Raw genomic sequence first — 17,136 nt, forward strand, 5'->3', positions numbered from 1 at the left:
CCGCTCTGTGGCACGTGGGATCTTCCCAGACCAGGGCTTGAACCCGTGTCCCCTGCATTGGCAGGCAGATTCTCAACCACTGCGCCACCAGGGAAGCCCCACACATTTATTTTTATCATAAATGTCTCTGTGATTTCAAATCACCGGTCTAGCAAATAAGAGACATTTACTGTCACAGTTGAATTATGGCCACATAGGATTCTTGTAATCCAGAAAATCCATGGTAAAGTCCCAAATGGGTGAAATTGACATATTTTAAATTCTAGTAAGATATACTTAACATAAAATTTGCCATTTTAACCATTTCTAAATATACAGTTCAGTGGCATTAAGTACAGTCACACTGTTATGCAGCCATCAATCACCACCATCTGTCTCCTGAACTGTTTCATCTTTCCAGACTGAAACTTTATACCCATTAAACACTAATGCCCTGTTCCTCTCCCCTCCCCAGCCCCCCTTGAATAAATGCCTGGCAAAGTATGAATGTGTCAACTCTTATTCCTTATATAAGAGGAATAAATTAAAAATTTCGTCCTTTTGTCACAGGCTTAATTTCACTTAGCATAATGTCTTGAGTGTTCATCCATGTTATATCACGTGTCAAAATCTCCTTCCTTTTTAAGGCTGAATAATATCCCATTGTACACACCACATTTTGTTTATCCATTCATCTGTCAGTGGACACTTGGGTTGCTTCTACCTTTTGGCTCTTGTGAATAATGCTGCCATGCACATGGGTTTACAAATATCTGTTCGAGTCTCTGCTTTCATTTCTTTTGAGTTTATACACAGAAGTGGAATTGTTGGATCATACAGTTATTCTGTGTTTACTTTTTTGAGGGGTCACCATATTATTTCCACAGGGGCTGCTAGAGGTGTATGTTGGAGTGGGAAATCAAGTTTGGGAGGTAATATAAGAGATGAGCTTCCTATAAGAGATGAACTTCCTGTAGTAAAGTATTTGCAGGTGATTTAAGATGTTTGGAGTCAAAGATCACTCTAAATTTTGAACCCTGTAACTGGAAAGCCAGTTCCAACCCACCTCTGCAGTAAGCCAGAGTTCTTGGAAGCCCAGACTGGTCCAATAGATGGCCAACTACCTTAAATCCTAAAATGAAAATTATGTAACATGATACAGAAAGTTAAAATTAAATTGTGTTTAGATCATGGACATTTTAAGTTATTCCCTCTCACCTTGCTTTGGTCTCTTAACAGTGTAAAATTATCTTGTCCTTATAATACCTTCGTATAGATGTATTTTATTCAAAGTCTATATCCAGGAAACAGTAATTCACAATTAGGTTTGTAGATTCGGTAAAATACATTAAATCATTGTTCCCCAGAAGTATTGTGTACATTGGAACACGTAGCCAACAAAAATCACTTTGTGTCATAGAAAGTGTGTGACCGAAATAAAGCTTCTGTTCATTTATTTTAATAACAGTGCCATTGCAGTTTTGATTTTGAAGCTTCTTTTTATGTTGTTTTTCATGGTTTTTTGGTTTGTTTGTAGCTTTTTTCTTTCTGTTATAGAGGAAATAGATCACACATAGGAATGATTAAATGTACAAATTTACTTTAATCACTGTGAACTCTAAAAATGTTTTCTTAGTTATGTTAAAGAAGTGTGACAATATTTAATTATAGGACTGTAGTTTTAGTTTCTTCTTAGTTCTTATTTGTAATGCTTGTATTTTTCATAAAATCTTTGGGATTTTAAGAATAGTACAGAGGCTGGTATATTTGGTATGAAAATATAAAATGTTATGAGTCATTTCTAAGTACTGCTTTGTGCCAGAGACCAACATCTAAAAATTATAAGCTGTTTTCTGGTTTGGTTTCCCTGGGTTTCATCAATTTACTGTTACAAAAGGAATCTTTTTCAAATCAGTCCCATGTGTTTTCAGGTCTTTCCTTGAATGCCATCGTGGGATTTTTTTTCCACCTTAAATACTCAAACACTTTTTTTTTATTATTATTTATTTTATTTATTTTTGGCTGCATTGGGTCTTCATTGCTGCGCTTGGGCTTTCTCTAGTTGCAGTGAGCGGGGGCCAATTCCCTGCCATGGCGCACGGTCCTCTCATTGTGGTGACTTCTCTTGCTGCAGAGCATGGGCTCCAGGCACGCGGGCTTCAGTAGTTGTGGCTTGTGGGCTCCAGAGCACACGCCCAGCAGCTGTCGTGCATGGGCCTAGTTGCTCCGTGGCATGTGAGATCCTCCCAGACCAGGGCTGGAACCCGTGTCCCCCGCATTGGCAGGCAGACTCCCAACCACTGCGCCACCAGGGAAGCCCTGATCCACTTTTTTTAAAAGTACCTGTGGTTTTTACATATGCTCATAAATCCAGACAGAAAAGAGGTTTTAATTTCATACTTTTTTAGAGTTAATGAGAGTTGTTATTTTTAAATAGTTTAAATTTGTGTGCTTCCAAAAGCCTATACAGTTGACCCTTGAACAAAATGGGTTTGAACTGTGCAGGTCCCCTTGTACGTGGATTTTTCAATAGTAAATACTACAGTACCATAGGGCTGAATCTGAGGATGCAGAGGGCCAACTCTGAAGTTATACTCAGATTTTTGACTGTGTGGAGGGTTGACTCCTCTAACCCTCGAGTTGTTTAAGGGTCAACTGTACTTTTTAGCAGGCATTAAAATAAAATCAGGGTGGGGGCTTCCCTGGTGGTCCAGTGGCTAAGACTCTGCGCTCCCAATGCAGGGGGTCCAGGTTCAATCTCCAGTCAGGGAACTAGATCCCACATGCCGCAGCTAAGAGTTCGCGTGCCGCAACTAAAGATCCTGCATGCTGCAGCTAAGACCCGGTACAGCCAAATAAATAAATAAATAAATGTTAAAAAATAAAAATAAAACCAGGGTGGCTAGGATAGCATTAATCTATCTCAGTTCCTTTATCCAGGACAAGATGAAATCATAGAAGAAAGGAGCAAGCCATCCAGGGGTTCAGGGTGTGAATGGGTAGTCTGGGCTGAAAGTGTAATACATACCAGAGGTTTCTGAACCCTGATGTGTAGCCGTAGCCTAGTGATCAGGGAGTTCGGATTGTACAGTAGCATAGAATTGCTGATAATGCTTGTTAGAAATAACATGAAACTATACTTGAACTTCACATTAATGGTATAGTTATACAATTAATTTTGATAAAATCTGTTTGTTTTGAATCCTGTTAAACAAAGTAGAGGTGTTATTGAAACAACAATTCTCTGTGTCATTTTTTTTTTTTTTTTTTTTTTTAACAAATGGCTAAGGGTTCCAAGCGGGGAGAGACCACATCAGGTTGAGTGAGGGAGTATTTATTATTATTATTATTTTTTTTAAATTAATTAATTAATTTATTTATGGCTGTGCTGGGTCTTCGTTTCTGTGCGAGCGCTTTCTCTAGTTGCGGCAAGCGGGGGCCACTCTTAATCGCGGTGCGCGGGCCTCTCACTATCGTGGCCTCTCTTGCTGCGGAGCACAGGCTCCAGACGCGCAGGCTCAGCAATTGTGGCTCACGGGCCCAGCCGCTCCGCGGCATGTGGGATCTTCCCAGACCAGGGCTCGAACCCGTGTTCCCTGCATTGGCAGGCAGATTCTCAACCACTGCACCACCAGGGAAGCCCTCTGTGTCATTTTTAAAATATGGAATATTGAGGTGGGGAACTGATTATAAAAGCAAGACCTTAGATGAGTGGTTCTAACTTTCTTTATGTCATCAAAATCTGAGGAAAACTATTCTGTCATCAGCAAAATGCATGTATGGGAGTTCCCTGGTGGTCTAGTGGTTAGGATTCGGCGCTTTCACTGCTGTGACCCAGGTCCAGTCCCTAGTCAGGGAACTGAGATCCCGCAAGCTGCATGGCATGGCCAAAATTTAAAAAAAATTTTTTTAATGCACAGATATGCAAATTTGCGTAAAATTTCAGAGATTCACAGAACTGTCCTAAGTCACTTTTCTCATTTTTGGACAGTTTTGTTCTTTTTATTTAGTTCATGGCTACTTGAATTTGTGGCAGAGAAGTTGATGGTAATGAATTGAAGTTATAGCTTTAATTTTCATGAGGGACGCTTAGCTGTACTTATACCGCAGTCACAAATATAAAATTTAACTATTTTGTGTGTGTAAAAAAATACACACACCCACATGTATATGCATGCCATTGATTATAACATGATTGGATAAGGTCATTTTAATTAATCACTGGAAAAACAACTCAAAATGCTTAAGTGGATGTTATAGCATCTTTGGGAATAAGGAAAAATGTACTATCATTATTCTCCTTTTGGTATTGTCATCTTATTTTAAATTACGATTTCTTGGAATATGGCGATGCTGAATTTAAAATTCAATTTAATTTAAAACTGATTTTATTCTTGGAACATCTCAAAATATCTCCTTGAAATAATTGTAGAAATCTCAGGAGTTCCAAAACTTTAGTATGTGATCACTGGTTCATCCAGGAGAGAGGAATGGAGAATGATGAGCATTTGCTTCCTGTAAAGTGCATGCATTTATATATATAGTATATTAATTCTAGTTATGAATGAGAGGTTATAATGTAAACATCAGTATATTTTGGGGGAGGGCATTTGTTTTGTTTTTTGTTTCTTTTTTTTTTTTTAGAGATTTATTATTTATTTTATTTATTTTTGGCTGCGTTGGATCTTTCGTTGTGGCGTGTGGGCTCTTCGTTGCAGCACGGGCTTCTCTCTAGTTGTGCCGTGCGGGGTTTTTTCTTCTCTGGTTGTGGCACACAGGCTCCAAGGTATGTGGTCTCTGTAGTTGTGGCATGCGGGTTCCAGAGCGCGTGGGCTCTGTAGTTTGCGGCACACGGGCTCTCTAGTTGAGGCACGCAAGCTCAGTAGTTGTGGCACACGGGCTTAGTTGCCCTGCGACATGAGGGATCTTAGTTCCCTGACCAGGGAGCGAACCCAAGGCCCCTGGATTGTAAGGCGGATTCTTTACCTCTGGACTACCAGGGAAGTCCCTGTTTTTTGTTTCTTAACTTTGGATGTACATAGTAATAATCTTGGTGGGATTTAGCAAAAAATAAAATAAAATTTTATATCAGTGGTTCTCAGTCTCAGTTGTCTTGACATCTTCTTAAAGGTTTATATATTCTTTCAAACCCTCAAGTTTACTTTTTTTTCTTTATCTCAGAAGTTTACATGCATGGGGTATGACTTAGTGTTATGTTAACATGGTTACAGAGTGGATACAGAATAAATATGCTCCATGGAGTCTAATGCTTCCGTTACCTCTGTGTCCCTTTTGTTATTTTATGAACGTTACAGGCAAACTTCTGTGGACCATCTTTGAAAAACACATCCATAGACTACAGCAGTAGCATTCAAACTATTTGTTCATTGATTTGTTTATTGAGTTGGAGCACGTTATGATATGCTCGAGTATGTAACAAATCACATAATCCTTCATGGCTTAACATAGTGCTTAAACTCAGTAAATAGTTATTGACTGAATAAATGATATGTATCTTTTAAATGATTATGATATTCCAGATAGAGCAGTGAGTTCTGACTCTGATTTTGAAACCTGCCCTCTTTCTCCCATGAGTTATTACAGGGCACAATTGTGAAATGTTTAAAAGAAAATTTATGAGGAAAATAAACATGTGTGCCACATTTTATCCTTAAACTGATTTTGAAATCAGATACATAATGGCACATTCACATTCACAAAATGTGGTCATCACTTTAAGTAGCGTAAACAAACAAAATAAAACTTCATTTTTTTAATGGAGTATACAAATACATTTAATTTGCACAGTTCTGTACTAGCTGTTTCTAAGATCACAAAATAAATTGTTTAAAACCATGAATAACAGGAGTTGAAACCCATATATAGCACTTCTAATATTCTGATGTGCTAAATAAAATATCCCTCTAGGTAATATGGGAATTTCCACTATTTGTGTGTGTCTGTGCTTAGTGGAAATTTTACAGGGATGCCGATATCTATCAAAGGAGTCTTAAAGATTCACTTGCCACTCTGGAAAAGAGTACAATGCTGTAGGAATAAAGTATCAGTATTCTTGTCGCCAGGGCAAACTTTTCCACTAGAGATCATTCCGAAATGTACCTTAATTGAGGGTCTTCTAAATTTGAGGCCAGAATTATAGCATATATCCATATTGCAGGGAGTAGATTGATAATGTAACTGGCGCAAAGAAATGCTTGTATGGAATGAATCTGCGCTATCCAATACATTTTAAGTCCTCTGGGAACAAAGCCCTTTGAAACCGAGTTGATCTGGGTGTAAAATAAAATGTTAAGCCTTTGTGCTTAGATGTGGTAGGTGCTGACTGGGCCTTAGCTACACAGGACTTCCATATCACTGGCTAGGAGTCTATCCTAAGAGAAAAGCAAGGAACCCCAGGAATGAAAGGGAAGGAAAGAAGCCTTGTCTTCAAGTGCTTCTGTAGGTCTCCTTGTGGTAGCATTTCTGACAGAGTATGGATTATTTTTCATTACCAGAGGTTATTACCTAGTTAGTTTATATCTGAAGAAAATGTACCTGTTTACTTTGAAAGAAAAAAATATATGGCTTAACTCTTCTGATAATTAAATAGATTGAGCCTATATGCAGTTCAAGGCCAGTAATGATATGTGTAATATGATCAGTTAAATAGAACGAGCAGTAAAGAATCATAACAGCTAACCTTGTTGACCATTATTTTTCTTTTGCTTGGCCTTAGGGTTTTGACCCACCACATCAAAGTGACACAAGAACTATTTACATAGCCAACAGGTTTCCTCAGTATGGCCTTTACACACCTCAGAAATTTATAGATAACCGGATCATTTCATCTAAGGTAAGAAGTAACACTTTTATTACTAAAACTGTGGGTTATGTACTATTTTGTTTTAAAAGGTGATTTGTTTGTATTTATATCCTTAAAAATTCAAGGAAATGGTGGTTGGTAGATTTATCTTAACCAAAATTGTGAACTGTAAAATAAGTTTCTGGTTGCTAATATCAGGTAGCCAATATGCCAGAAATTACCCTTAGTTGCAATTAAAGTAAGGAACTAATATTTATACCATGTGCCAGACACTGTATTAGGTACTTCTCATGTTATTTAATTCTTAAAACAACTTTAAGATAGCTTTAACACAGTGTTGTTATACTGATTTTATGTCAGTTTTTTCAACTGAAGTGCAGGGAAATAATTTACCCAGGGATGAGATTGGAGTTTGAACTCAGTTCTGTGTGACTTTAAAGCCTGACTTCCTCCAGTTTTATCATTCTTCTATAAACATTTTATAGTACCAAGGAACCACTTCACTTTTACATATTTTTCCTTGTTTCATTTTTTCCTATGGCATTTTTAAGATGTCTTAGCATTATTCTATAATCTTCAATTTCAAAATAGACTATCTGATAGACTCTTCTCTCATGATGGAAATGTTTTCCATGCTGTCTTCATGATAGCCATTAGCCACATAGGGCTGTTTAGGCCTTGAAATGTGGTAATGTAACTGAGGAACTTAATTTTTAATTTAATTTTAATTTTTTTAAATTGTCAATAGCCACATGTGACTAGTGGCTACCTTAGTGGACAGTGCAATTATAGAGGATGTGAGTCAGAAACTGAGGGTAAAGTTCTCTCTGAGCATAGCTATTGCTTAATAGACCACCTTAAGAAGCATCTTTGTATTGCTCCTTCCCTCTCTTCCAGGGCGACTAATATTTTCTCTCTAATCCTGATCTCATTTTTCTTAAAGATGTTGTTTTAGGCCAATGGTTCCTTTTCCCTGTTCCTTTTTTCCAGCCTTTGCATTATTTACATATGCAACACACCCATTACTGACATCTCATTTTGGACAGTGGTTCTAAAGTAGAGGGCAGGAAGGGGAAATATCAGAATCTAGGGTAATAGAGGAGCTTTAGATTAATGATACAGTTCTTAGTAAGTGATGCAAGAAATAAAAGTCCTTCTTGAAAAAAATTTTTAAAACACTGGGTATAATTTATATACAATAAAATTCACTAATTTTAAGTGTATAATTTGATAAGTTTTGACAAATGTGTAACATGTGACTGCCATCATCAAGATACAGAATATATTTGTCACTCCAAAAAGTTAGTAGCCAGTCCCACTCCTCCTCACCTTTAGCACTAGCAGCTGATCTGCTTTCTTTAACTATAGTTTTGTGTTTTCCAGGATGTCATATAAATACAGTCATACAGTAGGAGTCTTTTGTGTCTGACTTCTTTTCACTTAACACAGTACTCTTGAGATTCATCCTTGTTGTTGCAAGTATCAGTATCATTAGTTCATTTCCTTTTTAGTGCATAGTTTAGCTGTCAGCCTAGGTTTGGATAGTTTATGTCCTGAATTTGGGTCATTTTCCTTGCATGGTTTCGCGATCAGTATTTTCCCATCAATTTGCAGCCACTTTTCTAGCCCTGAACTCTGAATCTCTGTGATATTTTGTTGATAAGGGGGTAGTTTTCCCCCACTGTTTGGCTGCTATAGCAGTGAGAGTTGGATATTATCTTTAGGCTAAGAAGCCATAGTTTATCATTCATACTCCTTCCATTTGTAATTTTTTTGAAATTAAACTCTCTTCCAGTTTCTGTCTATATTTTGGACATGTTCCAGGATTTTAAATAGTTTGTTTTAATCTAGTTTTCATAATTCTTATCTGCTAGGAGTTCACAGTCTGCAAATACTGGAAGCTGAGTGTCCTGGAGAACTTCTGAGATTAACTATCTTTATATGACTTTTTATATGCAGCAGTATGAGGTTTAATGTTTTTGACCACAGTTTCAAAAATGTAGATATTTAAATAAACATTGCCCTTTTTTCACACACATGGAGACTGTCTTTCTCATTACTCCCTTATTACTTCCTTATTATTCCACTACCACTTTTTTAAACTTCCAAACCAGATTACCTGCTATTCCATGAACTCATGTTGAACTTCCCTACCACTGTGCCTTTGCTATGATTTTGTATTGATAACTGCAGTTTTTTTAAATGTAGATTATAAGTTTTTGCAGAGAATGTATATTTCATGTTTTTGACCACAATTTCAAGAATGTAGATATTTATATAGACAGTGTCTTTTTTTTTTTCCTGACCATAAATGAAGCTGGCTTCTCATTGTTCCCTTTTTACTGGCTTTCTACTCCCCTATTTTTCCCCTAAACTCCTTTCAGACTGTATATCTTCTATCCCACAAAGCCACGATCAACTTCCCTCCTCGCTGCCTTTGTTCATTCTGTCTTTCCTTCCTGAAATGTTCTCCCTCTGTTTGCCCCCTATTTTCAGTCTGCTGAGTGTTCCTCTCTTAAAGCCCGTGTCAAATGTGACCTCCTTCATTAAATTTTTCTTTCTCATTGACTTCTTGAATTGCCTTCCCATTGAATTCTTTGTCTATTCCTTCTTTTACTTTATCTTTGAATATAGCTATTGATACATTGTTCTTAATCGCCTCTATTTAAATTAAACTTCTTCTCTTTGTTCCTCTTATAGTGTGTCTTACACATTGTAGATGCATGATATGTCTTTAATTTAATTTGCTATAGTAACTTCCTTATCTTAAATTTAAATTTCCTTGCAATATCCCCTGAGAAAACCATAATTCAAAAAGAGTCATGTACCACAGTGTTCATTGCAGCTCTGTTTACACTAGCCAGGACATGGAAGCAACCTAAGTGTCCACTGACAGATGAATGGATAAAGAAGATGTGGCACGTATATACAGTGGAATATTACTCAGCCATAAAAAGAAACGAAATTGAGTTATTTGTAGTGAGGTGGATGGACCTAGAGTCTGTCATACAGAGTGAAGTAAGTCAGAAAGAGAAAAACGAATACCGTATGCTAACACATATATATGGAATCAAAAAAAAAAAAGGAAAAAAAATGGTTCTGAAGAACCTAGGGGCAGGACAGGAATAAAGATGCAGACATAGAGAATGGACTTGTGGACACGGGGAGGGGGAAGGGTAAGCTGGGATGAAGTGAGAGGGTGGCATGGACATATATACTCTACCAAATGTAAAATAGATGGCTAATGGGAAGCAGCCGCATAGCACATGGAGATCAGCTCGATGCTTTGTGTCCACCTAGAGGGGTGGGATAGGGAGGGTGGGAGGGAGACACAAGAGGGAGGGGATATTGGGATACATGTATATGTATAGCTGATTCACTTTGTTATACAGCAGAAACTAACACACCATTGTAAAGCAATTATACTCCAGTAAAGATGTTAAAAAAAAAAATTTCCTTGCAGAAGGTTTAAGTTTATGACCATGTTTTCGTTTTCTTACTAACGTCAGACCTTAGGAGGAAAAAAGTCAATGATAAAGTTGTATACATAGCTATAGAGAAGGTATACTTCTAGTTCATTTTTCTTGACTGTTATTACATAATAATTAAAAGAATTTTAAAGCATAATGAATTATTTTTCTTAGAAGTTTTTTCATGTGTCTTAATATTATTCTACTAGAGTGCCTCCTCTATGTGTGACAGGACAAACGCAGAATTTAGACTCATTCAATCTATTAATGTTTGTATTTCAGAAAACCCAAAAACAATAATTCCTAACATTTGTAAGCTAGCTTTCTTAAGAAATTTTTATTTATTCTCACTTTTTCCATTGTATTATTGAGCTAGCCAAAGAAAGCATCCTGAAACCAATTTACTTTATTACCAACTTATATAGTTGCTCTTTTCAAGATTCTGAAAGGTAAAATATATTGTCACTATTATATAGATTGATGTAAAACATAGAACATCGTCAAGTTAATTCCTATAAAGTTTTATACATTTGATCTGGTGCTGAGGAAGTTGCATGGAAATACTATGACCCCTGTAGGGACAACTGCCTTTTTACCCCAGTGAAGATCAACTGGCGATGGTTTGACCCAGAATTACCACCTCATATGCACACATTGAGCACCGACTTCTTCTGGTTCCAGGAAGTCTCTACCTCTCTTCTCTCTAGAGCCTTGAACATAGTTCCCAATCCCAGATTCTAGAGCCACTGGTGCTACCACTACCACAGGTAAATATGTTGCAGGTATCCCAGATTAGAACTGAAAATATAATTTCACCTAAGAAAGGAAGGTGTTAGGCATTGTACTATTCTCTATATACCCTTGGGTCAAATAGGCTTTTGTGGGCTCTTCTGGGACCCTAACTGTATTTATAAAATTGTTCATATGTGAAAGGATGTTTGAGGTCTCAAAAAACTGATTAAGGGAATTCCCTGGTGGTCCAGTGGTCAGGATTCCTCTCTTACTGCTGAGGACGCGGGTTCAATCCTAGTCAGGGAACTAAAATCCTGCAAGCCGCACAGCGCAGCCAAAAAAAAAAGAAAAGGAAAAAACTGATTAAGAAGTAAATTTCTGACATACCAAAATTCAGAAATTAGAACCGTCTTCCATTGCACCAGAGAAAATCTTGAATTGGTCAGTGGTTGAATTGACCAATGGTTATTGGTCAATATTTGAATTGACCAGTGGTTATTGGTCAATAGTTGAATTGACCAATGGTTATTGGTCAGTAGTTGAATTGACCAGTGGTTATTGCCTGACATCAGGAGAGTTATCTGGAAAAAAAATTCTTTTTCCAACCATATTTATTTATTTATCTATTCTGCTAAAGTTTTGATCTCTGTGTGCTCTATTGTAACTGCGATAGAGCAGTAAATAAAACAATGTCTCTAGGGATCTTACATTCTACTGAGAGAATGGACATAGGGTAAAGTAACAGTGCTGTGAAGTGTTTCCCTGTTTCATGCATAAAGTTGTGTTGTGAATAGTGAGTGGCACAAGTAAAATTTGTACGATATTACCCTGCCCCCATAATATAGCATTATAGGCTTATAAACTGATTAATAATGTAACAACAGACACACAGCAGTTAATATGAGCCAGGGTCTGTTGTAAGTGCTTCATAAATATATTAGCTCATTTAATTTTTATAACAACCCTATACAGTATGATTGTTATTATTGTCCTCATTTTATAGAGGCACAAAGTGAGGTACAAAGAGATTAGGTCCAAGGTCACTAAATGACCTTGGATTAGGATTTAGGCCACAGCAGTTTAACCCTTTACCATCTATGTTCATAACCATTATACTCTACTGTCTTTAAAAATTGACATTGTGACAGATTTTCATATCCTTTATGAGATTTTCTTGATAGTTATACCAGTGATCACTTATCTAAAGTAATTTTTAATCTTTTTCACATTCTAGGTTATTTTTCCATATCCCACGCTTAACGGAATAACTGAATAATTATACCATTTCCTCTGTTTCTGAATAAATAAAATATAAAATAAATACATAAATATAATATAATATAAATTTAATAAAACTTAAAATAAATTGAATCCACTGTTAGCATTTCTATCAACTCTTACTTCATCTTCAGCATTAGGTTCAGTCTTGTGTAACCAAAATCCAAAATCAATTATTAAAATACTATTTTAGATCTGCCATCTCCAACTTCTAAAAAACCAAGAATTTAATAGCAAAATTGATGGGTTCCAGTTTATCTCATTTTTAAAAATTATGCTAAAATTGCCAATAAATAGTAAGAGACAGAAAAAATTAGAATAAAAGCCCTGAAACTCTAAAAACCAGATAGTTTTTGTAGCATTGAGAGTTACATGAATTTGTCTAAGGGCTTAGTAAATCTGATACTACTTTTCTTGTTATTATATGTATATAGTATATATTATTTTAAAATATTAACTTATTGATCTTTTTTTTTCTTTTTTTTTTCTTTTTTTTTTTTAGTATACTGTGTGGAATTTTGTTCCAAAAAATTTATTTGAACAATTCAGAAGAGTGGCAAACTTTTATTTTCTTATTATATTTTTGGTTCAGGTAAGCTTTATCACTTCGTAAATTGTTAAGTTTATAGACATGAGTTCTAAAAATATATCTTCAGGGAAAAGTTATATTTCATTCTAAATCATTTGACTGTGGGACCATTGTTTTTTTTTTGCAGGGCTTCCCCATTGTATTCACTGAATACAATGATTTAAACCGCATCAAGATGTCTGAAAAATAGCCAATGAATTTTAAGATTAATTGTATTTCGTTTTATCACTGATTGCTATGGTGCTGATAATTATAATCAAAGCCAAGAAAATAACATCATCCTTTCAGATGTTCTGCCTCGGACATAAATATTTTGGCTTTTAATATACAGCACATGTTTTTGGCACATTTCTGCCTATGGAACCATCTTTGTACAAAGTAAATCTTTCTTTGGCTTTTCTTTTTTTTAATTTAAATTTTACTTTTATTTAAAAATTTTTTTTAATTATAATTTTTAAGAATTATATTCTTAAAATGAATATTGATTTTTCTCCAGGAGACTATTTTTTAAGCTAAATCTATGTTCATTATAAGCTGTTTGACAGTTTCCTGATTTTCACATTGTGCTTTTTTTCCTAATGTCAAAATATCAAGAGATAAGCTTATGAAACTTGAGTATAAATCAAGATTTAAACTAAGTGATTGTCATTTTCTTTTAAAGAGGTTATTCTTTTCTGATAATACCTTGGCAGTCTCCTCCAGTGTGGCATTGAATTTTTGTATAAACTCTGAACTTTTCTCTCCATAGAACCTGGGCTTTCAAAAGAAAAAAAACTTGTGAAGTAGTCACTGTAAAGCTTGAGGAAACTTTTTTTTTTAATTGCTTTGCTTCATGAACAGAAAAGGAACTTCTGATTTTTTTTCATCAATAGAACTTCAGCTTGGTTTAGTTGGAAAAATGAGAAATTTATACTTACTCTGTCCCTGTAACATGCATTTGTGAAATTACTAGCTAAGATCAGGAATTCAGCTTGTGTGTGGAGTAGAACAAATTTAATTGGCCTACCCACAGTAAAGGAATATTAATAAATCGTTAGACCCATGTTCTAAATAACCAAATATAATTACTGCAAATATTTCTTCTCCAGCAGTTTATTGAAATCTCAGTTGTATGATTTAGATAATTGCAGCAGCATTTTCCAAGTTGTACCCTTCTGGCTCCGCTAGGTGTAACAGTATCGCTTGTAGAAAGAAACCCTTTCCCTAGTCCCATTTCTTGTTCTCTCTCCCTAAGTGGTGAGTTTATTCTGGATCCCAGGGTAAAAACTGACAGACTTTACAGCATTTCTCAGGATGGGCAAAGAAATGTGAAATGAGATTCTGAGCAGCTATAGCTCCCCTCCAAGGCAAATACCGAGGAAGACCTTAAGTACTCTGTTAAGAAAGCAGAGACTGAGTCCACTCTAGCAGTATTTGTGGGTATGCAATACATTTAGATATTCTTAACCCCATATAAAAGCCATCAAAGTGAACTTGTGAAACTGAACTAAACTACACTCACTGCGTAGTCTCTCTCTCATGTTATTTTTTCATCTGGACCATGATACATGTTTTGTATAATGTTTTCAGATTTCCCAATAATTATGAGATTCTAGATGTTAATAGTGTGATGTGTACAATATAAAATGTACTCTGCCTTCTCTGTTTTTTAATGCAGCTTATGATTGATACACCTACCAGTCCAATTACCAGTGGACTTCCGTTATTCTTTGTGATAACAGTAACTGCCATAAAGCAGGTATGAAATACTTTGTATTGTTTTTTTTCTCCCAAGTCATTCAGAAGTTGCTTAATATTTCCACTCCAAAGTAAGATTTATTGTTGTGAAAATAATTTTCATAAGAAGAAATTTATTTGATTCTGCCTATGGTAAAATTAAACTGAGTTAAGCCATCGTTATCAGGTACCTGGTGACTGATGGGATGATTACAATTGTTAAAATATGTCGTTCCTTTGATACACCTAGGAAGCATCCAAAAACAAGCATTTTATATGTACAAACCAATTCATATATGAAACAGATTAATTATTATAATCATCTTTGTAGAGTTTGGTCGTATTTAAAGGAAATACAGTTCAAAGGGGATATGTTTATAAGGAGTGGAACATGTACTTCTGGCATGAACATTTCTGAATAAAAATTATATAGTGCTTTCCTACTTTTTACAACTTCCTCTGGTGAGGTCGATTTTTATGTAAAGTAGTACTCTAGGGGAAATAGCTTCAACCACATATTGAATTGATATTAAAATGTAGGTATAGAAAAACAGTATTATTGGATAAACATGACAAGTAAGAAGTTTAAAAATTCCTAGAAATGTCATGTTTACATACTACCACTTCTCAAAATATCTTTGAGAAGATATTGGACCAGAGGCTCAATTATACAGAACTGAACCCTTCCTCCTGAAAGGGAGTTAATTTGAATTTTCTTGTGTCAGTATGATAAATATTCATTATATAAGATTTAGGGATAAGGTATAAATTGACATGGAAACAAAATTGGAAAACATTTTATAATTCTGAGATGTAGTATATTTATTACTTACATGATAAGGGTAAGGGGAGTCTGTAGATTAACAGTTACATGATTTATCTAGTGTGTCAGAATATCATGCTACTGTTCTAAGTTTGATTTCCCTATATTCGGTGTTCTGTTGGAGATGAGAATTCCTCTTAGTCAGTAAGCATCCACATCCCTTAATGCAACTACATATTTACTTGGCTTTGTAGATGTCATTTATTTCATCAAAGTAACACACATTTGTCCCTTGGACCTCTTTTCTATATATAGTTTCCTTTTTGGTGATTTCTTCCAATCTAGTGGCTTAAGGTACCATTTATATGTTGATGGGTCTTAAATTTACATGTATCCTGAAACTATGCTCTGAACTCCAGACACACATATACAACTTTTTGTGCTTGGAAATACAACTGTTTCCACTTGGATATCTTAGGCTTTTCCTGACCTCTGTGTCACTCTCTCCTTTGCTGCTCTGGTCTTTTTGCTTCATATCATTTTTGCCTGCCTATGGTTCTATTGAATAAATGCTTATTCATTAGTTTGTCTGTCATCTTCATTTGAATGTTTCGTTCAATGAGGGCAGAGACTTTGTTTTATATTACTAGTTTATTACCAGTGACCAGAACAAGGTTGTGCACATATTTGGCCTTCAGTAAATATTTGTTTGATAGGTGAATAAATGAATGAATGAATCTCTTGAATATTTTTAAGGCAATGTTAAATGTAATACTTCTTGCCCTGGTTTATACTTTAATATGAATGAAGTTGTTAGATTTTTTTTTTTAACTTCTTCCAACTATATTTGCATATTGTCTTCTCTTTAGTTGTGTAATGCAAGATATAGTGCTCTGGTAAATATCATAATCTTTGTCCTGTATGAGCTTAAAACGTATGAACTAGAGAAGGCAAGACCAAATACAAAAATAATTATAGTTTAATAAGATCATAGAAAGAGCCAGTGAGCTGTAGGTATTCAGAGAAAGGATGGAACACTTCATCTGGATAATCAAGGAAGGCTTCATGGAAGAAATATTATTAGAGATGAGACTTGGAATATGGATAAAATGATAGTTGGTAAAGAAGGTGAGATAGAAACAAACAACTTGAGCAAAGGCTTAAATGGAAGAAAAGGCAAGACCTATTTTAGGGAATGACATATCTGACTAATGTTTGACCCTGTGTAGGAATGTACTAAAAGATAACATACTGGAAATGGATGTTGGTACTAAATTAAAGAGGCTGGAAGACTCTTTGAGAGTTATCAGGAGGGGTTTGAACAGGATAGTGAATTAAAACAGTGTTTTGGAAAGCTTAATCTGGCAGTGACATATCTGGCAGTGACATGTAGGATGAATTATAGTTTGTAAACTTGTGTTTAAAAAGATTTTAACTGTATGCCTCCCCAACTGTTTAGAGTTGTTGCTGATATATATTTGGATTTGGGGAGACAAATGTATCTACACAAAAGAATAATAGTAAGCAAGATATGAAAGGTAATTAGGAATGTAAAAAGCAGAACAACAAGAGTCTGAAGAATCAAGGGAAGCAACATTTTCCAGGGTAGGAAACATCAAGAAACGGTCTCTAGAGTTTTCAGTTGAAAAATCAGAAATTATGTTAGCACTTGAAATCCCTGCACTATAAAATCGCTGTATAACTGCTAAAAACAAAACAAAGCAAATTTTTAAAAAATCAAAATAAAAAAACCCTAAGTAAATCTGCTTATGACTGCTCTTGTGAA

General features: G+C 35.4%; 1 protein-coding gene across 3 annotated transcripts in view; it reads left to right on the plus strand.

The window, feature by feature from the left end:
• The window catches only part of ATP11B (ATPase phospholipid transporting 11B (putative)), a 134,911-nt gene that overhangs the window by 18,290 nt on the left and 99,485 nt on the right, over positions 1 to 17,136 (plus strand). For 2 of the 3 annotated variants that reach the window (XM_059920587.1, XM_059920588.1), the window contains exons 2-4: positions 6,716 to 6,832; positions 12,785 to 12,874; positions 14,529 to 14,609. In XM_059920587.1, the coding sequence (XP_059776570.1) occupies positions 6,716 to 6,832; positions 12,785 to 12,874; positions 14,529 to 14,609 (288 nt within the window). The remainder of the gene's footprint in view (positions 1 to 6,715; positions 6,833 to 12,784; positions 12,875 to 14,528; positions 14,610 to 17,136) is intronic. The other variant, XM_059920589.1, reaches the window with a different exon arrangement.

The sequence above is a fragment of the Balaenoptera ricei genome, chromosome 4, assembly GCF_028023285.1.
Source record: "Balaenoptera ricei isolate mBalRic1 chromosome 4, mBalRic1.hap2, whole genome shotgun sequence".
Classification (NCBI taxonomy): Eukaryota; Metazoa; Chordata; class Mammalia; order Artiodactyla; family Balaenopteridae; genus Balaenoptera; species Balaenoptera ricei.